General features: G+C 38.5%; 1 protein-coding gene across 2 annotated transcripts in view; it reads right to left on the bottom strand.

Moving 5' to 3' along the window:
- DOCK1 (dedicator of cytokinesis 1) overlaps positions 1-23,745 on the bottom strand; it is a 319,207-nt gene that overhangs the window by 276,741 nt on the left and 18,721 nt on the right. For both annotated transcript variants that reach the window (XM_056351327.1, XM_056351328.1), the window contains exons 2-9: positions 18,555-18,638; positions 12,677-12,717; positions 10,544-10,599; positions 8,920-9,016; positions 5,345-5,493; positions 2,004-2,139; positions 657-814; positions 31-112 (exon numbers count right to left, since the gene is read on the bottom strand). In XM_056351327.1, coding sequence (XP_056207302.1) covers positions 31-112; positions 657-814; positions 2,004-2,139; positions 5,345-5,493; positions 8,920-9,016; positions 10,544-10,599; positions 12,677-12,717; positions 18,555-18,638 — 803 coding nt within the window. The remainder of the gene's footprint in view (positions 1-30; positions 113-656; positions 815-2,003; positions 2,140-5,344; positions 5,494-8,919; positions 9,017-10,543; positions 10,600-12,676; positions 12,718-18,554; positions 18,639-23,745) is intronic.

Here is a 23,745-nt window from a genome sequence, read left to right as displayed (position 1 = left end):
GTCTGCCAGCTGAACCGTGTGCACACTTACGGTGAATACTGCGCGAAGGTTATGCAACCTGTCTATATCTTTAGGGAGTCCACAGCTTGACCACCGCACCAAGTAGTTTTCACTGAAAGAACAACATTTTGAAGACTTTCTGTTGAAATGGCTTCCTTTAACATAAGCAGACAAAATCAGCTTCAGAATTTACAGAAGACTATATTAAACCTGATCTACTTACCCTAAAAAAATGAATATTTACTTAGTGGATAGCTGGCATTTATTTCCCTTTGGGTATATCATTTATAAAAAGAAAGCAACTCCTCAGCAATGAAGTGTAAGAATTTCTTTAAAGTGGCAGGGTATTTTAGAAATCAGTATCTCAGATTCGTGCTGCTAAGTGAGGGCACACAGCCTTGCAGGTGTGTTCACATCTCATGTAAGCTCGGCGCTGAGAGAAACTATGGGCACAGCGCAACCCGGACACGTACCCAAGGGGAAGGGACTTGCCTGATGCTGTGCTGAACATGACGATGAAGTGCTGCTGCACTGCTGCTTCCCAGGTGACCCTGTCCTGCACCTTTCACAGAAATTTGACTTTCATCCTGCAAAACTACCGCACTACTATAACTGAATAAGCACAGATTAGGGAGTGCACTCAGGAGAGCACTTACCTGATAAATTTTGATTCCAGTGGATCATACAGAGACATCAGGACTTCAGCATCTTCTCCTATTTTACAGACTACATTTTTTAAATTTACAAATAAAGCAAATGAAGGAGTGGCAGCAAACTTGGCTTGTCTGTTGATATCTATATTCTGTTTCTGAGACTGTAATTCAAAAACAGAAGAAACTCAAGTTTAACTTAGCCTAGCAAACATCCAACTGCTACAAAACTTTCCTAAAACCTTTCAGACTGAAGTTTTTTCATTGAATGTCTACTCCTGTGCTCTTTGTTTATATTAGGATTTGAAATAGACTGCATTTTCTGGATCTGTCTTGAAGTACCACATACAAGGATAAAGAAAACAAACAAACAAACAGGGGGGTGTCTTTACTCTGCTAATGAAAGCTGAACAAATAGAGAGAAAAAAACAAAGCCTCAAATATACCTAAAAAAAAAAAAAAAAAAAAAAAAAAAAAGGAAGTTGCTTTTTCTGATGTTTTTAGGACAGGTACAGAGTGCCAAGAAAGACAGGAAAGAAAACAGTGCCATTTCTACAGGTTACCCACCCCTTGGAATTTAGCTCCCATAAACTTTTCACACACTACTTTATCTAGGCAGAAGGGAGGAATGCACATCAGAAAAAAAAAGGAAACTGGCTGAGGCAGGGACAAAGAAACAACTTTGAATGCAAAAATGTAATAGTTTCAAGCTCATTTAAACTGGTGTATTTTTACACCAACTTTGGCAAGGGCTGCAAGCATGTGCATGGCCCATTAAAACTCAACAGGACGCAGTAACTCATTAAGTTGCACTAACGCACTCATGAGCGACTCCTCAGGAATACCATGCTCCACTAACTGCTGCTGACATGGGCAGGACTCCTTACAACATAAATGTTCTTCCTTTTAAAAATAATAATTTTAATTGCAAAGAAGCTGACTATTCAAGTCTGAGAATGTCTTTAAATTTGCCCCTTCTATTTCAGCAAACAAATTTTCAGTATTGGCATGCAGAAATACAAACATAATTGAGGACATTCTACTTAATTCTCAAAAATTCTCTCATGACAACTTAACATACAAACCTGCTAGATAAGTGTCTCTGATATTAACCTACAAATGTAGCCAACTTATTGATAAAGGTCCTAACCAGAAATTTTACTAAGCCCTTTAAATGATGAAAAAGACAATTAAGCAGCGTATAGACAACCAAGTCCTTACAAAATGTTTAAGTCTGATAATAACTCATAAACGTATCAAACACTTCATTACAATGCTAAAAATAACAGTGACCTAGTTAGTTTATAGTTTTATGTTTCAAAGGGAAATGCTACAGTGCATAGTATATCTTACTTTCTCCTCCTGTAGCCTCTCTTCAACTTGCTTGGAAGCTATTTCATGTGCTCTGAAAAGGCTAATCGTGCTGGTCTGCTCTGGGTCCAAAATATTGCCATCTTCATCTCTAACGACCAGATCTAAATCAAGAATTCTAAACAAACAAACAAAATACGCTGTGAATTAACAGTGCTCAAATCAATGCTTAAAAAAACACCTGCCAAGTATTCAACATCAACATCATACACACCTGGCATATGGTAGAAAAAAAAAAAATATTTGACACATCATACAACAATTTAACATGTCAACAACCCCGGAGATAACCATCCCTGGCTGGAAGTCACTTTTTCCCACAGCACAGGAAGAAACAATGTAAATGCAATAGCAGAACGGCTGGGGAGGTAATTTCTTAAACAACTAAATTTGCAAGAAACTTTTTGTCTCCTCCTCTGATTCACCTGACAGAATGAACAGCCAACCACACAGCCACAGCACACACAAATTGGTCAGTTCATCGTGTCCCACTCCACATTCTCCTACAAAGCAGGCATATTCACGTTTTAGCAAAAACCTATGAGATACAAGAAGGCAGAAGTTGCTTCTCCTTATTTAAAGCAGAAGCCAGATTTCTGTCAGCAGGGTGTTAACGTCCACCGTTACCTTCTGCAGCGAGGAAGGTTTATTATGCCATAATCAAATCCAGTCTTAAGAAAGACCTTTCACATTTTTCCGTGTTAGTACAGTGCTGGCAGCAGAACGAAGGATAAAAATAACCAGGTCTAGGTTGATCCACATTTGTCTACCTATCTTCCATAAGACCTCCTCACCTCTGTTCCAATTCATATGGTCCCCGTTTTCTTCTTCTAAATCTGTAGACACATCTCACGATGGAGCTGCTGTAACTTTGGTTTTGAAATATGTTTGATCAATGAGCTTAAACCAAACTTGGAGTGTCTGATAAGCCACAGTGAGATTCGTGGTTTATCTGAGAGTAAGTCCCCTTTGGACAAAGGCCTCAATCACTTGGAAAGAAAATGGGATCTGTGGCAGATGAAGACATGTTTTGTGTACTTAGAGGATAACTCCTCATCCCTCTGTAACAAGAGGGAAGCCTGGAGTTGTTACACAAAGCCTTGGGCAGGGTCAATGCACAAACCTCTCCAATTAATTGCACTGCATTAATTCAAAGATGGATGATCATCACTCAAACAGGCTGCAGAGCGCAGGGAGCAGCTTATTAAGAAACACCTCCTAAGCTCAGCTCCATCAGTGGACCCAGTCATCACAAAACTCTGTTAAGTACCTCTGGAACACCAAACTCCCACATGAATTTTCTAGTGAGAAAAAGGTTTCATCATTGAAACCAAACAGAAAAGCAGCCAAAACTGTCTTGCTTCTCCCTACTACCGTTCCTGGACGGCAGCCACAGCAGGAGATACACCCACTGACCGCCTGTATCGTAACTGTCAGTCTGCAATGGACAAAAGCGGAGTCCTTCCACAGGAGACAGCCGCCTGGACCAGAGGAAAAGGTATCCCAGAAATTCAGAGAAAGACTAATCACCCAGCCTACTACACATCAACAGGACAAGAATGGGTGCAGACTGTCAAATAAATAGAAGCAAACACTCCTTTGATTTAATTTCTTTGTTTTATCCTTTACCTTGAAAATGATGCTTGGAACAAATTTGAGATTTTTTCTTAAGTGTCCCAGTTACAGATTTTTGCAACTGAACAAAAAAATGTGTTTTCACAACAAAACTACCTGACCCAATTTCAAAAAATACATTAAAAATACAAATTCATAAGACCATTTTCACTTCCTCAGCTATTTTGACAACATGCAGTGAAACTGTTCTCTTTATTTATAGAAAAAAAATCTTATTTGCAAATCAGTATTTCACAAAACAGGAGCAGTTACGATATGATTAGATCAGAAAACATTTATAAAACGAATAATGAATTCATTCTGTCTGGGTATTGAAATCATCATTCATGCTTATTTTAGACAAAACTGAATGTATGACTACATCAGAAACATATGGTATCTTTCAGTTATGAGTTTTTACTCAGAAGTTCAAATTCACTTCCCTCCTGTACTCCACAGAGAATGTTCTGATCACTTAATTAGTCCATCAGAACATTATGAATATAAAGCACAGCACAAGATGTTCCATTGTATTTGAACACTGAGCATCTGGAGGTTATTCAGAGTAACTTTAACCAACTCCTTAGACAGATGGTAAAATACAGTAGCCAAACAAATAATATCAACAACATCTGGTTAATTGTCTATTGAGGTACAACAGTCCATATCTTGGATTATAAACGATAATTACTGACTGAATGCAGTGACTGATGATTTTTTATTATTTTTTTTTTAAATCACAGCTTTTTCTGGTAAAGTGCATGAACAAAAATACTGCAAATCTGGCAGTTCTTAAAGAATAAAAACAAATAGCTGAAATTCAATGAGTTATTTACATCACAAGGCATTTAAAGACTGGTTTGCTGAAAACTTTTTCAGCCCCCAGGTGCACAGTACTACACCGCTGCCTCTCAGTATTCAAAACACTGCTTCAAATAATTTTCTGATTTACGAATAAGATATGATTTCTCATTTTCAATCAAAATGGGAAGTCATAACTGTATAGACAACTTGTAACCTAAATCTTGTATTTAAAAAAAATTTACCTTAAACGCAGACCACTGTTTGGAGAGTTCATACATCTGAATTACTAACATATCTAATGTATGCAACCTATACTGCTGTCTTTTGAGGTGGGGGTAAGTAAATGTTTCCTTCACAATTTCCATTCTCTTCTGTTAAGTAGATACTTTCTTTTATTAAATCTCTCTGTTAATCTTCTGGTACAAGCTGGATACTATATAAAGTAGAGGAACAATGAGCTAACGATGTTTTGGAGCCAAATACTTCAACATCACATTACAGATAAGTGGCTCCAGGGCAAACGCAGCTGGTGGCGTTGAGAAGGCAAGAACTGTTTATGCTGGAAAAGCAAGTAGAGTTTAAATTGTATTTTGAATGGAGACAATACCTGCACTTTCCTATTGACCTTAAAAATTACAACTTCATACTAGTATCAAATTGATAATATCATGTGAGAGAGTTATCTATTTATTCCACTTCATATATTATAATTTATACTACACTTTAAAGATGCTGTATCAACTTCATTCTTTATCTTGCTATAACAGGACTGTTAATATGCTACTATCACATCTCCATAAATACAGGAACAAAAGAATCCTGCAAGAAGTTGTTGACAGCTGCTGTGTATTATACAAGCTGATTTGGTTTTAAGCATGAAGACTGGGAAAACATTGTTCACAAACCTGTTGCCATAATCAATTTTGGCAGTCACCTTCTTTTTCAGTTCTTTGAGCTCATCTTGGGGTAGGGTCCCAGACAGTATTTGAGATCTCCACTCAATAAGATCATATATCATGTGCCGTACACTGCGAAACATTTCTCTGTTATCTTGCTGTTTGGAGGAAAACGACGGGTAGAAGTTAGTTTTGAAGTCTACTGAGCATCTTTTAAATAAAATGCAATTATAAAATACAAATTCAAAAAAGTAACTGTCTACAAACAACTCTAAATTAGGAGCCTAACTTTCTATGGCACAGAACACTGAAGACAGTCTTACAAATGTAAATGCCTGTGTTTATGTTAACTTAAAACCTGGATCATACTGTATTCAGAACAGGCATTCAAAGGAAAGAGATCCTTTGATGGGTTTACAGAGTAACTTTATTCAATGACCCTCTATACTGAGTAGAACAGGACTAAAAATGGTGGATTTTAACACCAAGAGGCTCAAGCGCTGCAACACTCCATCTGCAACATATTACAGAATCCGCCCCCCCAGTTAAACCTTCAGAGTAACACTTAAAAATTCCTTAGCGTGCAAAGCCAAGTGCATCAGTGTCTTATGAGTCCACAGGTAACATCTGAAGGAAAGTGAACAAACAGAAAAGCACTAAACCTTATACGAAGTTAAATAGCTTAATTGTTTATAAAGGCTGGAACTATGGATATTAAACAGTGCCAGCAGCATACACAAACTTTCCTTGGCAACATTCAGCTAAGCTAGGAAACGGGAAGATGAAGTTCCAGGCTTTCAATAGAAGAAACCTCTTTTGCAGAGGGTTTTCTATATGCATGCCCATACACCCATGCATTCAGAGACAAAAGATCAAATCTTTAACCACAAAACAGAATCTGACATGTTGATTTAAACTGTGGACAGTGCATACAGACAATTTTAGCACAAACAATGCTATGCAAAACTGAAGCTGCAGAACAACGGCCTTTCTATTTTTATTGTGAAAGATAACGTCAAGACAAAGACAACACAGAGGCCCTGAATGCTTTGATGTTACCCAGAAGCAGTCTCTCCTACTGTCTTCATAACCCTTAAAATCTAAGCCATGAGTTTAATACACTCTTAAAAAGAATACATCTTTCTAAACACCCTACATCAATGAATTATTCGGGCTACATGTAGCTACCTTTCATGCAGACTACACCTAGGCCTTATTTGACTGAGAACAACCGGAATAATTAGATAATTAAAATAAAATTCTGCGCTATATATAAAAGACAACAAAAAAACTGCAGAAGGTGCAGGAAAAGAATATAATGACTCAAAGACTCAGGGGGAAAAAGTATCTAACTGTGAAACTTAAAGACTTCAGTCTGTTCAGATTATCAAAAACTGACTTGGTTATAGTGTGAAAACCTTCACAGAGAGAAAATACCCATTATTAAAAGCTTTTTAATGTAGCAGAGAAAGGCACAACAGGCACATGTAGCCGGAAGCAAAATACAGACAAATCCAAATGGGAAAGAGGTTCATGATTTTCGATGCTGCAGGCAATCAAACTGGTGAGATGAAGAATATGCCACATTCTCTGCTACCTGCAAAACTGAATACCTATTCAATATTCAAACACGAATTACAATCTGAATAAAGGCATAAATGCGGCCATTTAATGACTTCTGATATGCAAGATGTGAACAACATGGAAAACCTCTCTAGTCTGCAGACTGACCAGTTTGAAACTGGCTGCCTCCATTAAACCAAATTTCCCTTGAAAAGGCGATCCCAGTGCACCAACGCTCTTTTTGGCAGTGGACTACATAGAATTAATCTAACAAATATCCTTGAGATACAAAACAAGTTCATTAAGTAATCTACCTGCTCAAAGTAAAGCTGTAACAGGGACTGAAACATTTTCTGCTACCAACTAAGGCCACTACTGCCATCACGCTTCGCCTGCTCTCGAATTCAAAGTTACTAGCAAAGCACTGCAGTATTCTTTAGCTGTTTGTATGTCTTTGTGGAAGTAAATGCATGGCAAATGAGATGTTAAACATTAACTGTTTCATCAACTGATCCCCACACCAAAAGAATTCTATAACTTCCTAAAAATTACCGCTACAAAAAGCACACACAGGTATTGGTAAGAAAACTTTTTAAAATGTCTCTCTGCTATTCTTCCTTTCTTATTTCATGTGCACCACAACCAAGTCTTGTGCGATTCTTCAAGTGGTATTTCTCTGACATTAAGAAATATCAGGTTTCATACTCAGGATAATCCCCCAAAAAAGACATCAGGGTCAAAATGTAATCCTCACTGTCCTCAGCAGCACACAGCAGTGGAACCATGGGCAAAGCTGTTCTCAGTACCCTCAATAGATTCTGCTTCTCCTAGTTTGCTTCTGCCTGCCTATTTCCTTGCTCCTGAACACGTGACCTCTCTAGTATCACATCACATTAAAGCTCTCTCTTTAATATATAATCTGTTTCTTTTCATATATCCTTCACCTCATCTATTGCAACATTACATCACTTCCAGCATACTATATTTTTAATCTTTGTTTTCATGGGTGCAATTAAAACCACGTTAGTCAACACAAACATCTTCAGAACCAGTTAGTATCTTCATTATGCAGCTTGTACTTTTGTGATAGAAGACTTCAAATATATTTATAAGAAGCAGAGAGTCTTCATTAAACCCTACTTACATTTATGTAAGATTTTCATGTTCTCCCCTTATCTTGTTACGGTGACCTTACACAACGAGAGCATAAAAAGTCTGAGCTAGGTGCCTTACGCCCTATGGCATGCTGTCGCTTTACATCTGACCTGCACATTTAAGTGTGAATTTGAACTCTACTTAGACTTTACTTATGAGCACTTTCATCTGTGTAGCTTCATGGCTACTGTATCTTTCTGTTATCCCATCTGAGAGACTATAAATGCAAATGCTTATTACTATAAATTCCTAAGAATATATTCTTATGTGCTTGGAGCTTAAGCATATGAAAATAACCATGCATATAAAAGGTCAAGATAAATTGGGACCAGTCAACTTCAAGTGCAAGAATAATGAGAGGTAAAAGGCTTACACTGATGATTTTTCAAAAGTTTAAGTTTATGTCCACAAATTCGACATCAAATACGCAGTTTTTCCATAACATAGACCAACAGCCTTAAGAACCGCCCTGAAAACCATTTTCTTCATTTCATTAACACAACTGTGTATTAGATTTTTCCAAATCTGTATATATCTTAAATACCCGATGTATTCTGTATAATAGCACCCCATGAAAAATGGGTCGTAATTGCTCAAGATTATTGCTAGATCAAGGTAACGCTAAAAAAAACTGATTATGCACAAGAAATATACACTGAGAAAACACTCAAAAGAAACATTACTGAGATTTAGGCCTTAACATAGAAGATGCTAAACAGCTTTTCAGCACTAGAAGTAGCCTTTAAAAACAACAGCAGAAGTGGAATTTCATCAATAGTTCCTTTATACTTCTCACTGTACCTTTCACAGCAGCAATATTTTCATAATCTATACTATTGTAAATGTTTTCTGAAGTTGATACTTACAACATATAGCTGCCGCCATATTATGGACCACTCCCGCAGCGTTGTGGTAACCTCCTGAATCAAAGGGAGCTCGTTGGGTATAACTGTTTCATGTTGTCTTAAAAGGCAGAGAAAAAAAATAAAAGCTTGAATTAAGCAGTAGTTTTGGGAAGGTTTGTAGAATCATTCCTAAGAAAGAACTGCTCATTTCCAAAGACAGTTCAATAATGACAGGGTTTACAGTAACATCACTTACGATAAATTTATAAGTTTAAAAAGAATGTATTATCAGGTACAGGAGAAGCAGTGTGCACCAGCAGAGGGTACTCAGGGTGGGCTGAGACTATACTACTGAACTCACACTCCCTCTTCCCCCCCCCCCTCTCCTTACTTCTATATTCAGAAGCTAAGGATATTGATACATGCCTCACCATACCATTTGTTATTGAGACACTGATTTTACAAGAGGCAACCAAGATGAAAGTCAGATATGCACAACCTACAATGCCATGACACTAATGCATAATTGTTTTCCAAACTATTGGTCTTCCAAAGAAATATCAAGCATGCAAGTCATGAAATTTCTGTATGACTTGTTTTAAAATTACGTGTTGTGAAAGTAAGAAAAGGCTAGATCTTTTAATATTTCAGAAGCAGGGTACTTAAAGGCAGTTTTGTAATCAGCAAGAAAGATGACATTATGCAGCAATCTCATGATTAGTAGTTTTATCATTTACATATTTAACAGTGTATAAAAATAAATCAGGCACAAAGGAATAAAATATTATAATCCTGTTTCACTCCATTTCATACCTGGCTAATTATTTATTAACTTCACTCCACCTTTTTTCCCTGGGATTTGGTTGGGGTTTTTTCTTGTTTTTAAACTAAAATTCTGTATCAATATAAGAAACTTTTACATGCCTGTCCAGCAAAGCTGATTTGATATATAAAGATCTGAACTTTAACAACTGTTAAATAACAAAACCCAGCCCAAACTATTTGGTGTCACACACATCAGGGAAGGGAGCAGGAGAATCACAAAATGAACAGTTCTACAAAACTTCTCCGTAAGACAGAAATTGATGCCTGGATAATGGCTTTCAGTGAGAAGTCCAGTCTACGAGATTTACCGAAGAAGGAATTAAGAAATTACTTAAATTTCATCTGCATAAAAGAAAGGTATCTCATATCAAAGACCTCTTTTAATATATCAGGCAGAAAGCATAAGACTCCAGGGCTGGAAGGTAAAAGAAGTTGGGAAAACTGAAAAGAGAATTAAAGCAGGGGGCAAGGAGTAGAGGAAGTTAATCTAGGTAATTATTAGTCGCGAGAGTAATAAAAGTTACAGAACAAAAACGTTAAGTTATTAATTCTTCTGAAATATTTACACTAATACAAAGAAGGTTATGTTTTTGCTCATCTATATGACAACGCAGCTAAGGACAGTAATAGCCAGAAGCACTGCTGATGTCAGTTGAACTTCAGGTGAGTTACCAATTTATTTTCAAAAATAAACACAAACATTCTGGTCATCAGCTCCTTAACTAACTGGAAACAAGTGTAAAGTTAGCTGATAATACACCAAAATTAGATCGGTACAAATAGGAAAATGAATTTTCATTATTTTCAAGTCAGAACTTACCCTTTGCCTTCAACTATTGCTTCCTTAAGATGTATATAGGAGGCAGGAAATATGCCCTTTGGGAGGGAAGGAGAGGAAAAAAAAGTTTTAAAAAAACAGTTGCATATAACATACTGTATCTATTATGTAAAAGTATGCCAAGACACATTGCCGGCTCTGCACAGCCATTCACATACTCTGAAGCACCAGAATAGCTATGCTATGGTGTTTTGGATTTTTTTTAATGTACACTTAAATTTTGTATTGCATGTCCTTTCAAGAAGGTGTTGTAACCTTTGCAAATACAGAATCAGTGTTCTTAAACCTATCTTCACAATTTGAAGGGAACAGCAGAGACACCCTGTCACAAGTGACCCTGCAAAGGGGTGCTTCCTTCCCCAGTTCAAGGCACAGTTTGACGTGAATTCTTCAGGTCCCTGGATGATTATCTGCGAATGCCGATTAAGACAGATGTCCTTTTGAAAGTGTGAAAGACAGATGATTTTACGTAGATCTGCTCCTCTACTACATTTTGCCTGTAACCCAGCCCTGCTGCTTGCTTTACCTCACATCTAACCAAGCTTCCCTCACCCTGCTAGAAGATGTTGCTTCTGTTCCCAAAGTTTTCTATACTGTTTCCAGTCGTCGTCTTATTCTTAAAATAAACCTGCATGAAAATGGGCAGTATACTGGGCTGCCTTGCTCTGAAATTAACAGGCACACGCACACACAGAACTCGGGCATCCTGCATTGCAACCCATAGTACACAAATTATCTATAACGTAGTGTCTTCTACAGCCAACCTACTGTTAGTGCTAAAAGCCAAAAACCCCTTCAACAGGCAGTACTGCAAAAGACCAGTACTGTTTTTTCTGAAAAAATGTTCTAAATTAATCGAGAGTACAGAAATACAATAATATGTCCAAAATTGTGTAAGCTCATATTAAAAAATAATTCAAGTCAAGCTGAGACAGTAAGTTCTTCCACCTCACCCTCTGAGGTAGCAGTTCAGTTTTCTTATCATCTGGGAATGCAAAAAAAAAAAAAAAAAAAGAAATTCTTAGAAAGCTACACAAACTGGGGGGTATGGGGTGGGGAGGTGTCTTTTTGTCCCAGTAAAGAAAAAAAATCACTACATTTAGTAGCAGACAAATGCAGCCACACATGGAATTAATTTAAGACAAAAAGAATGCGTAACTGCTTCTTAGACTGTACAAGGCACGCTCATGAAACACAGTTCATAAGAAATTTAGTGTATTTCCAAAAAAAGAAAATATCAAAATAGAATAGAAAAAACATAGAACAGGCCAGGCTAGGAAATGTGTGGGATGAACCACACAGCTCCACTCTGTACTTTTAGACATGCAGACGCAACTCAAAATGCACCTCTGTAAGCAAAACACTACATTTGAAGTGTTTTACTGTAAGTGAAAAAAGAAGCAAACCCAGAAGTCATTTAATTCTAGTTAATTACTACTATAAAGTAAAATGCTCAAAAAATAAAACACAACGTTACAACCAGTATTTGTGCCGTTTCCTTTCTTTTTATTTCAGAAAGGCTGCTATAAACAGCAGCCCTTTATGCACACTGAAAGCCTAGCAGCTAGGCAAAATGACAGTGCACAAGATTACTCCCCCCCTCACAGAGAACAACTGAAAATCACAATGTAGATCTCTGTATCACTTTTGAAGATGCAATTGCATTTTACGAGTAATACGTTATTTAACAGACAGTGAAGCAAAGTCTCAGCCTCTAAAACACATCAAGTAGAACATAACGTTCTGAACCTTTTACTGAGGCAAAGGCTGTGGTACACCAGTTACTGCAGAAAACAAGCTGATGTGCACAAAGCCATCTATACTGACCGTACATACACGTATACCCTTAAATTGCAAAAAAAAAAAAAAAAAAGATATGCAACTCAGCTTTTAGGCCTTGCTAAGATAAGTTTCAGTTAACCTGAAGAATTCACATTTACCAGGGGCTGAGACTGCGCAGCAGCAGTTATCAGAGATCAGTGGACACATGGTGGATTGCTCCCATGCAGCACCGTCATACATGCCCGAGATCTCCGTTGTAACAACACACCCAATGCCATACTATATTATCTCTGTCCAAAAGAAAAATGAGCACTCTGCTCTGGCAACACTTACCTTCTTGGATTTCTTTCGTAGTGTATAACCCCTGTACCAACCTAAGGAAAAAGAGGAAAAAGCATTAAGTCGTCCATTAATGTCACCTACCAGCTCTTCCCTCTCAGTTCAACAGCACCTTAACATGGTTTCTGATCATGCTTCGCCCCCGCCAACACGCATGCCTCACCTGAATTTAAATTCTTCACAGGATTAATATCCTGGCTAAAACTAGTCTTCTTGGAAGCTATAAAAGTCAGAGTGATGATAATCAAACTGATGGAGAAGTCTACATGACAGAGATGGCATTTTACATGATGTCTTTAATTGTCATTCATTTAATTTTAACTACTAATCTACCAACATAAACAAAACCAACTTAAGAGCATTAACTTTACAAAAATGTACTGTTCGACTGGTTTGATTTTAAAACCTAAGTAAGTTCCACAAACGCAAGTTTCCAAATGTAGATCAGTCATTTGCCATCTCAGCAGAAAACAAGAACACTTTGGGATTTATGATTCACACGTCAAAATAGAAAAGCAAGGAGCCCCACAGCCCTAATTCAGCACAAGGCAGCAAACACCCACCCCACAGCAGCCCCAGTGCCAGATGATTATTCAGCCTGTGCCGTGCTCCTAGGCAGGTGCCTGGAAAACTGTATAATTTATTGTGCCCCCAGTTTATGACACATCTGTAAGCAATCACCTTTACAGCTCTTAGTGTTTCCCCAGCCATCCTGCTTCAGTGTAACCAGATAAGCAAAGCAAAAACAAAACCCTACAAACTATAGTCGTTTTGCCTTATGGAAGATGCTGTGCAAGAGAAAGCAGATGAGATCTTCTGTACATACTGCCTGCATTTCCGTGCTAGCTTGCTTGTATGCTTGCACTGGGGCTATTTTGTATTTCAGTTTGTCTGTGCTACGGCTCACTTGCTCCTTCCTGCTCAGCATGCCAGGGAGCAACCCTGGTGACCAGAGCTGCCCCTGCAGCTTTCGGAAGACAGTCTGGGTGCAATACCACCCTGCCAAGCCCTGAAAACCAGGGGTTTTACACAGCAAAGCATCCCTCTCCAGAGATCAGTGTCAGTGAGGATGGGAGGATCAGAAAATAGGGGGGGGGGGGGGGCGGGGGGCGGAACACCACACCCAAAAACCCCAAAACCTACGGTCCCACTCCTGATAACAGCTAGGGCAGGAAGAAAGTTCACAGAAGACAACACATGACAATAAATTCATCATCTACACTTTGGGACTAAAAATACAAATTAAAGTCTCAAGCACAGAGGATTTTTCTACCTGCTCTTGAGTAGTAAAAGGTAAAATGATTCATCATCTTCATATTGCATCAGAAGCCGATCCTCTGTGATCACCTGGGGATAGTTAGTACTATCCCCTTTAATCTGGTGTCTATAACCGTCACAGTTCACTTCCCTACAGATGCTGCAGCAGCCTCAGGTCTGACATTTCCGTTGCTTTCAGAGGAATATCAACAAAAACTGTTGATGAAACACCCATGCACAGTGTCTAGCTCGGGTGCAAAGGCGGCAAAGCATTTCTGCTTGCACTTACTCCACTGGCTGAAATCTGTGCACAGACATGTACATATTCAAGTTCTAAATTCCGTCACTTCCATATGAATAAACCAACATATTGAAGTTCTGGAGTCTAAACTGATGAACACCACAACACTGATCAAATACACTGTACAAACTGAAGAACATACAGTCGTATTATCTCTGCCATTTACTTCTCCCATCCCATCTTCTGTGCTGGCTCCTCACCACTGAATCTCTGCTTTCTGAAGCTCTGCAACAAGCAGGAAGATCTTCAAGAGACAGCAGGTAAGAAAGGAGCCAAAGTCTGCCTTGGAGAACTGGTTGCACTCTTGCTCACTACAGAGGTCCTTAATGCAGCCAGGCAAGTCCAACCAGGCTCTTCACCAGCAGCCACCACCTAAATGAAGTTGTTGCTGGTTATTTAGCCCATGGGGAGCCCAATTTTCAAAGTGAGCTACCTCTCACTGGTTGAACCGGAGGCACTGAGTCTCGCCACGAACACACACGTATAAAGGCAACATCATTGAAATACATGAAGTCATCGCTAACTAGCTAACCCAAACCATAAGGACTCTTCAGTTTCTTAGTTCCCCGTCTGTAAGATGAGGGCTGCTCTCCTCCACATACAGACAGGCACTGCAAAAAAAACAACTCCCTCACAAACATGAATTAAAGAAATTAAGGTCACAAAACTATGATTTTTCTTCAATGCACAAATAAATATTTTGTTGTCAGACACTGGCCAAGGGAAAAAACAATATAGCCGCTGCTTTAGGTGAGTGGTATTTAGTCCTCTGCACTAAAAAAAAGCAAGAGGTAGAGGGATCTATGAGCATGAGTGACTGTTAATGACATTAAGAAGGTATCCTGACACACCTAACCCACCTATGCTGTGGCCCTGCCTAATTGTAGTTCTTGATTTTGTAACCTCAGCAGTTTTGGAGATCATGCGGGGAAAGAAAAAAAAAAAGAAAGGTTCAAAGCCTGAGGGCAGAGAATGCAACTACCTGATGCCAGACACTTCCCTGGAGCACACAGCACAGAGCTCCAGATCCTCCTCACTCTATTCATGGCCAATTTGGTTTCAGACAAAACGCCAGTGAAAGGAAACAGGCTGAAGGCGGAAATATTTTCCTAAAGTGGCCAGGGCTTTTAAGTGGTTTATTGATGTTTTACAGGTTTCCAGCCTCACCCTTAACAATTATGGGATACAACGGTTGGAAATAGGCATCCACATAAATGCCCAACTAAGAAAAGGGACCAATGAAATACTTGTGTCTCTATGAAAACTGCAAAAGATACTAAAAAATTTGCATTTGTTTGTCTAGAATGATGCATTATTTACTACACAGTTACCCAGATAAGGTATTTGTTGCATTTAATTAGAAAAAAAAAAAATCCCCAAAAATACCTGCAACCAACAAATAAATGTTCCCACAGCATCAAGAATAACTTATTCGAAAATAATTAATTGGGAACTCAAAATGCCTTCCCACAGCAGCACCGAAATTAACTGCTGTTCAAACACACAAGCCTGGTTTTGAGACTTATTTACTGTTATATTTAACAGCTATTCACCTTAATTAGCCACAGTTATTGATCATATGTTCTGTTCGCCCATTCCACCAAACAACATAAAGAAACAGAATTAAGACAATAAAAATCTGGAAAGTACTAATTTAAAATGTGGCAAATACTTGTTTTGGGGTATCTGCTATGAAGTGCATCCCTTCTCTCCTGCAAGATGAGGGATATTTATGAAGTCATATAGCTTTGCTGTTTGGCTTTTCCTGTAAAGGCTCACATTAAAAGAAGCAAGAGGAAGTTTCCTAAATGAAAAATAAAATTGTCTGCAATTCTACCCAAAAGAAAAAAATTAATTTGACTTTCTACATCAATTACTCTAGAAAGTAGCTTCACCTTTGCTTTGGTACCTGGAAGAACAGAAACTTTAAGATTTAACAGTAAAATGCGCACATTCATTTCCAATCTCTTAACTCCTATAAAAAAAATATAGGCTGTTTACAGCAAGCCTGCAACTTTACAGGATCTGCATATTGCATTATTTGGACTAACTTTTTCCTGTGTTCCAGAGTGGGGTGGGGGGAAGAGTTTTCTGCAATGAAATTTTAAAAGACTATAATGTTTTAGTAATAAAAACGAATTCCAGAATAGGTTCTACATACAGGTAAAAAAAAAAAAAAAATCTTTTAAACACATAAGCAAAGTCCATCTTAGCAATGTATTCCAGTACATGATAGCAACATGATAACCTACAGACACCTGTCAGTCCTTAAAAAAGGTCTTCTAGACTACACATACAAGACCAAGCCACCCCAGCTTCTCAGCTTCTTTCATCTGCAGAGAGAAGAGTCTTTCAACTGAGCAAGGATTTGCCATAAGCTTTTATAGACAAAGACTACTCAGGGGGTGGGGACAAACCGAAAAAAACAACTACAATCTACCACTTCAAAGCCCACGGACATATATAAGTCTTTAAAAGTACCCCTCACTTTATAATTACTGCAGAAAATTATTGCAGAATAGTAACAATTCTGGAGTAGGAAGTGAAGAGCAGAATGCATAATACAGCAAATATCAATGGAAGACGACTACTTTTTTCCCTGCAATCTTAAATACAGGGAAAAGGGTAGACCTTTGAGAAGCAGAATCGCAGATCCTTAGCAAAAAGGCATGACTGACTCTTCAAATGACTTTTCTGTCCCATTCTCCTATTATTAGGGGACTTTTCTTCAGACTGACCCATCCCACTGCAGCCTAACGCAACCCTGACATGGACAGGACCGATGGCAGGGAAGCTCCCAGGTGTACACCTGGGTGTTTGTGCATACAGTACGAAACCTCCTGGGACACAGTCTACAGAAATTTTGCATAGAGGAACTTGGAGATCAAAAAGGTCAAATAATTACCTAATACTGGCAGCTCTGTGAACAAGAGAGAAGAATTATGGCATCTGACTTCCCATCACAGCAGGTACATAACGAGCAATCATTGCATAAAATGTTTGGAAGAACACTAACTTATTTGCATTTATTTTAAAATGAACTCATCCCATGTGCTTGAAGCCTAACAAACATGCAAGTGTGAAGGTCTTTCTTGAAGTACAGGGGAAAAGTGCGTCATTCCATTACCCCACTTAGTTGGCAGCAGTCATCATTCGATGTGGTTTCACATACCCTATTCAGGATTCAGTTTCTCCCACATGCATTAAATAGAACTATTTTTATAAAAGTACAAAGCTGCACAATATTTAAACCATTCAATTTGCATTTAAAATGTTTGCATTATTAGATTTTTATTAAAGCACATAATGTCAAATAACAGAAAGATTACTTTGGTTCAAGTCAAACTTAGCATTGCAGCAGCAAGCTGAACTCTAAGAAAATGCTAGCCCAGGAACAGAAAGAAAAATAATTTGCACAGTGATGAGCAGAGCTTGTTACTTTTGTTGAAACAGCATTATTTGTTTCAGTAAATATAACAATAAAAAAATCCTATTAAGTCAGTTTCTAAAACAAATTTGTCACACAGATGTATCAAAAGATCAATGTCTAGAGGAACAAATTAAATCAATATATTTAAGTAAATCACACTTTCCCAGGACAAAAAGTATTACAATATTTTAAACAAAGACAGTTTAGTTATATACCTTTCCAAACAGCAGCATGCCATAAAATTTCAAGTCAAGGACGTAACAAAAGAGCTGTATTTTGCTTGGCTCAGTACTGGATTAAGCAAGACCCAAAAAGCATTATGACAGTTTTCACATTCTGCTGATTATCAAATGCAACATGCAAATTCCCTTTTACATGGATCAAGGAGGAAAGATTTTGGTACACATAATGTTTCTATACCTTCATATCAAAACAAGCAAAGCATCTCAAAAGCCTAAAAGCAGTCCACAGCACTGTAACACATGTACCCATCTTATGGGAGAAATATAAATAATTTAGGACCCAGGTGACTTTCAAATTCAGATTAAACTTCTTTTAGCCGCAGGCTCTTTTGTATTACCCAAGAGTATCCAAAGAGCATCTATCATTTCTGTAACATAGGGTAATTGCTACAATAGTTCCATAAAAATAAAGCTGTGCAAAACATCCATCTTCCATAGAAAAGGAATTGGTTATTCACCATTATCGACCACACGTGTCTTCATTCACACATAGCATTGGTTAATTCTGTGTTCATTAGAAATAAGGCATTTGGTCCTTTGGCAAGAAAGTAATTAATCACCTGATAACACGAGAAGGTCACAAACAAAAAAGAAATGCAATTGCAAAACCAATGTTTTTAAATGTAACTTTTGCCAGCTTACCTTCATATGTTTCTAGTATGTGCACAGTGTCACCTATTTGTAAAGAAAGTTCATCTGGTCCCCTTGCATCATAGTTGTAGAGAGCTAGAGAAAGGAAACACTGCTATTAGCACATGCAAAAAAAACATAACTTCCAGGATTTTAGTTTCTCCACATAATTGGTTTTATTACTCACTTGCCGTTTTCAACCTTTTCGTAAAGGATTTCATAAAAAAAAAAAAAAAAAAAAATTTGTAAAAATTTGGGCAAGTCCTTTAATCCATTAACATTCCCCTTGTAACAAATCTCAAAAAGCAACAAGTATACTTTCTGAACATAGTCCCTCACTCTGTTTATAATGCTTTCCTTCTTCATAACACCACATTCAAATAATCTTTTGTTGTATTTGCCTGTCTTCCAGCACTTTGTGTCAATTTTATGCAGTTCCGTAATGAACTGCATTGTCTGTTACTGTCAGCTCAACATACAGAAAGCCTACAAAGTGTCTTCAGAAAACTCAAATTACCACCACTAATATTAAAGAATGATTTCTCGGTCACTTCATTAATTTACTGCAAACACACTATATTTAGAAACAACAGGATTTCAGAATTCCTGAGTGCCAGAGGTAATGGTATCAACCCACCTGTGTTCATGGGAAAGATTAGTCCTATCCCCCATTCTATAGTATTATAGTCAAGTTATCATACTTTACTCATTAGCAAGCCCTGACAGCATCCACAGCCTGCACCACCACAACCTGAAAATTCACCAAATGTATCGGTTTTCACAAATATTTCTGAGTGGCTCCAGACACAAGCAGGGTGAGGAGTGACAATATAGTGAAAACCATTTCCCTTTCCAGTGCCGAATTCAGAAAAAGCCTGGAGTTCTACCATCCAGTATAAGTAGCAGGAGGTGCAACATACAAGAGATCTGATGGACCCTCGCATCAGACACAGCTGGTGTCAATACTGGAGACCTAAAACAGGGAAGAAAGGATTCTGGACCAAGAGAAAATTTTCAGATTTGTTTAGATGCACCTAAATAGCAAACCTCACAGCTGTGTATATTCCAAAAGTGACTTCATTGTAGGTCATGAGTTCCAGCTCAACCCTTGAAGAGTCTGCTTGTCATTGTCCCCCAGACCAGTGGTCAGCTTCCACCCACATTCACCTTCCTTGAGGGAGCACTGAACGAACACCTTCAGCTGGCAATGAAGTCAACTGCAAAACAAAGAGTGCTGAAAGCAGCTCCTGCCTCATGGCCATGAACGCCCAGACTGCCTGTGCTCAGCCAGACTTCACTCCTGGCCAAGGAGTAACTTCGGAGAGAACAAAAATCTGTTTGCTTTGAAAAAAACAGTAGCCAGGTATGTACTACCAGAGATAATTCAAATGGAAAAGATGTGTTACCCCACTCACCGATGAAGTTACATCATCACCAACAAATAGAAATCATGGGGGGGTGGGGGTGGGGGGGGTGGGGGAGGGGTGAGTTGTTTTTTAAATGATTGGCTGACAAGAAAGCAGAACTTTTGAGAACTGCCATCTTCAGAAGACAAACTACAACCAAAAAAAAAAAAAAACCAAAAAACCCCAAAAACCCAGTCATTTAAAGATCTCCCTACCCTTCCCAAAAGGAAATCTGGAAGCTCTGAGCACTGAGATTAGCAATGTCCAGAAATTTATCTGACAAATAACACTGCAAACTATGTTTTGTTGGAAAAATATATTAATAAACTGAAAACCAAAAGTGTTACGACTCCTAAACTTCATTTTTATATTTCATATGGAGCAAACTGTAAGAAACAAAATCTTCCAAGACGAAGTAGCATCCTCATGATCAAAGACAGTAACTCGAGTACTTCACAAGACTGACGTTAATGAACTATAGTCAAGGTGGACCCATAAAGGTTTCTGCACCTGTAGTTACTCCCTCCAGTGAGGTTACCAAGTTCAAAGGCATTTTATATACTATTCTTAACTAATGAAATGGCAAAAGTAGTCTTCCTCCTTCACCATGAGGAGCTAGGCTTCTCATCTTTACATTTTGAATACATAAAGGGCTGTGCTTCTTTGAGTATAGAATGCAGTGTCAAAGGATAGCTTTTTAAAAACATCAGAGACTCAACATTTCTTATTATTTGTCATAACTCTTCGGGGAGTGGAAGTATTTCTAGAATATGATTGTTACCTCAAAACTTTCTACCACCCCTCACCTCAGATATCCACTTGCTTTCCCTTCTATATTAGCTCCATGGCCAGGGCTGGTGTGCAGCACTGGTCACAAGCACTCCAGTGGGACACTCTGAAGAGGAAGACCTGGGTAAGTTACAGGAAACCTTCACTGTTCAGACCAAAAGAGTTCACAGGACATTAACACCACATGCCACACTCATTACAGGTCACAAAGCACTTCCAAAAACCCTCAAACTGACCCAGCAAAAGGCCAAAAGCCACAGTTTAAAGGCAGTGAGACATCCGACCCAGAAAGCACCCTCACTTATCAACCCAGTTTTCTCCTGTTCCAGAGGAGTCCTAAGCAGCAAGCTAGAGCCTGTATTACACACAAGATCAACAATATAAATTCCATTGATAAGAACTGGTAACTGGAGAAAAATACTTTCCTCAAATCTGATAATCTGTTTAGCCCCAAGTAGAGATGCAAGCAACACGTAAGTGGGCAAGTGAGGAGGTCTAATCCCACCACAAGGACTGGGCACAGTGCCTGGCGCTGCCTCCAACCATGGTCATCACCTCATTTTCAACCCCCAGGACTTACTATTTATTCTCACCAGAATTCATCGAATTCCAGCTTACAACTCTAAGAACAACAAATACATGACGGGTTGCCTTGTTCCTTTTCTCTGTGCTACTCCTCTTGCTTGACAGACTACAGAAGTAAATAAATATATCTGAGTGCAAAAATGAAAAAAATAAAGAAAAAGCAATTTGGAAGAGAAAACGGTATACAGTGTAAGATTATAAGCAGAGGAAAGGACGTTTCAGAGTAAAAAGAATAAAGGTCAAGTGCATTGCAGAGACTAATATCAACAGTATTTAAATTAAGGCTTTAGAAAGTAATATGGTTTTCTTGACATCAAAACAAGCCAAACTAGCTATTCCTGTTTTAATGTTTTTGTTAACTTTTTCATTATTAAAGAGATAAACCCTCCCTCCTTGGTATCTGGCACAGAATATTTTAAAACCATAATTGCTATTCTGCAGGAGAAGAGGGTTCTGTGAAAAACACGTTAACAAATATCAACATTTTAGACTGCTCTGAGCAGAGGGATGTTAACAATGGTGAATACATGGCATGCAGGACAGTCTGCTCGATAACACTCATTAGAAATGTTTTCAGTTCAGTTTTAGCACATACCAGGGAAGACAAAGTTACACAGTCAATACTAACTCCTCCAAACCTTGGGTGGCTGGAGTTCAACACCTAACTGCATCCTTCGGGTATTTACTTAGATCCCTTTGATGCTCACACCTGTCACTAGAGCCAAGAGGACCCGTATGTGCTCAACACATCTGAAAATGAATCCAACTCAAGTCTCCCAGCTTTGGGACCCGGATGAGCAATCTCGCTGCCTCGTACCAGACATCCCAAGGAGGAAAAATTCACATTACGACAGATTAGAAACAGTCCTGTACTCAATTCACACTTCAGCTTAGCTTAGCGTTTCTCAAACATTTAAATGGAATAACACTAAGAATCAAAGGCAGCTATTAATAAAAGACATTAAAATTTACATCCAAGGGTGTTAACTGGTGTCTGTGATAACAAGGAGAGTCACATAACAGGAGCTTCACTCTAATGACCAATTCTTTCAACAGAAGACGACAAACAGCCATCAAGTGGTAATCACTGCCCACAACAGCTCCCACTGACATGAACTGAGTGAGGAGCAATGGCCATGGAGGGAAGACTCACCTTTAAAAATACACATGTGTGAAAAATATATCTACAAAACAAAACAAAGAAAAAAGCCATTTAAAAAAAAAAAAAAAGAGAGAGAAAGAGAAATCACGTTTTTGGCTTGCAGCAGCGTTGACAGATGAAGCAAACAACCAAAATAACTATAAAGTGCATTCCACCTCTATGATTACAAAACAAGGCTCGAACTACACTGCATACTCCTGTGTAAGCTAGCAGGTAACTCCCTCTAAGGGTACTTTTTATGTAGAGTGACATCAAAAGATGTTATGACAGATAAAATGTTTGACTGGAGCAAACAAGGCTTTAATTAAAGGGAAAGACAAAATTTAGAGGAATAAAGCATGAAACGGGCATGCTTATATTTTGTCTGATCAACTGTATTCTGAGTCACCACTTTAAATATTTAAAAGCCTGAAGTAAAAAAAAAATAAAATATGAAGTTATAACTGAAGTAACTGAAGCTTAATTTGGAAAATCCAGTTCTCAGTATGACAGATTCTCAGCTTGGAGACCTCTAAGCTGAACGAAGCATTAGGAATATTTACACTAGTTAATGTCAGGCCTCCACATCATACTTGAACTGACAATCAAAGCTCACTGTTTTGGCAAAGAAGTTATGCAGCCCAGTAAGTTAGAAAAACCTTTGCTACAATGTACAAGCAGGATAAAAAGCACAGTTCCTCAAGCATCAAAACGTTTATGACTACGACCTAGCCAGTGCAAGTTAACCTCATGGTTAACACTAATACAGCATCCTGGTGCTCTTCATCCATGCACAGATACTACTTTTTATCCTCTCTAATAAACTTCAACTGCAGAGGCACAGCTAAGCTTCTCTATTGCAACCAAATACTTTCATCCCTTACCATTTAGAAGAGTGCTATTTACAACGCATTTTCTCCTTATGGGATACATCTGTGATAGAGGTAACTTAACGAGACCATGCAGACGAGATACCAGTCACTGGAGCTCAGGAAAGATGCTGCTTTCTGAGCTGCAAACACGCTGCCTTTTCACAGAAGGTATACAGGAGTGAGCTCAGGCTCCTGCAACCCACCGCTGCTTCCTTCAGCCTGCTCTACAGCCTGCACTACAGAGGAACTACCAGGTTCCTCCAGGCCAGTATACAGCCGTCAGCTTTAAATGAGCAAGGAAGTCACCTGTAAAGGTGACCTCCTTCCAGAAGAGGACTGCCCTCCCTGCAGAAGACCCTTGTGAAGATAAAGGAGGCAGTTGCTCTCTGATGTCTCTGGCATGAGCTACA

Source organism: Falco biarmicus, chromosome 9 (genome assembly GCF_023638135.1).
Source record: "Falco biarmicus isolate bFalBia1 chromosome 9, bFalBia1.pri, whole genome shotgun sequence".
Taxonomy (NCBI): domain Eukaryota; kingdom Metazoa; phylum Chordata; class Aves; order Falconiformes; family Falconidae; genus Falco; species Falco biarmicus.
Note: the sequence above shows the minus strand (reverse complement) of the source record. Positions and strands in the feature narration are given on the sequence as shown.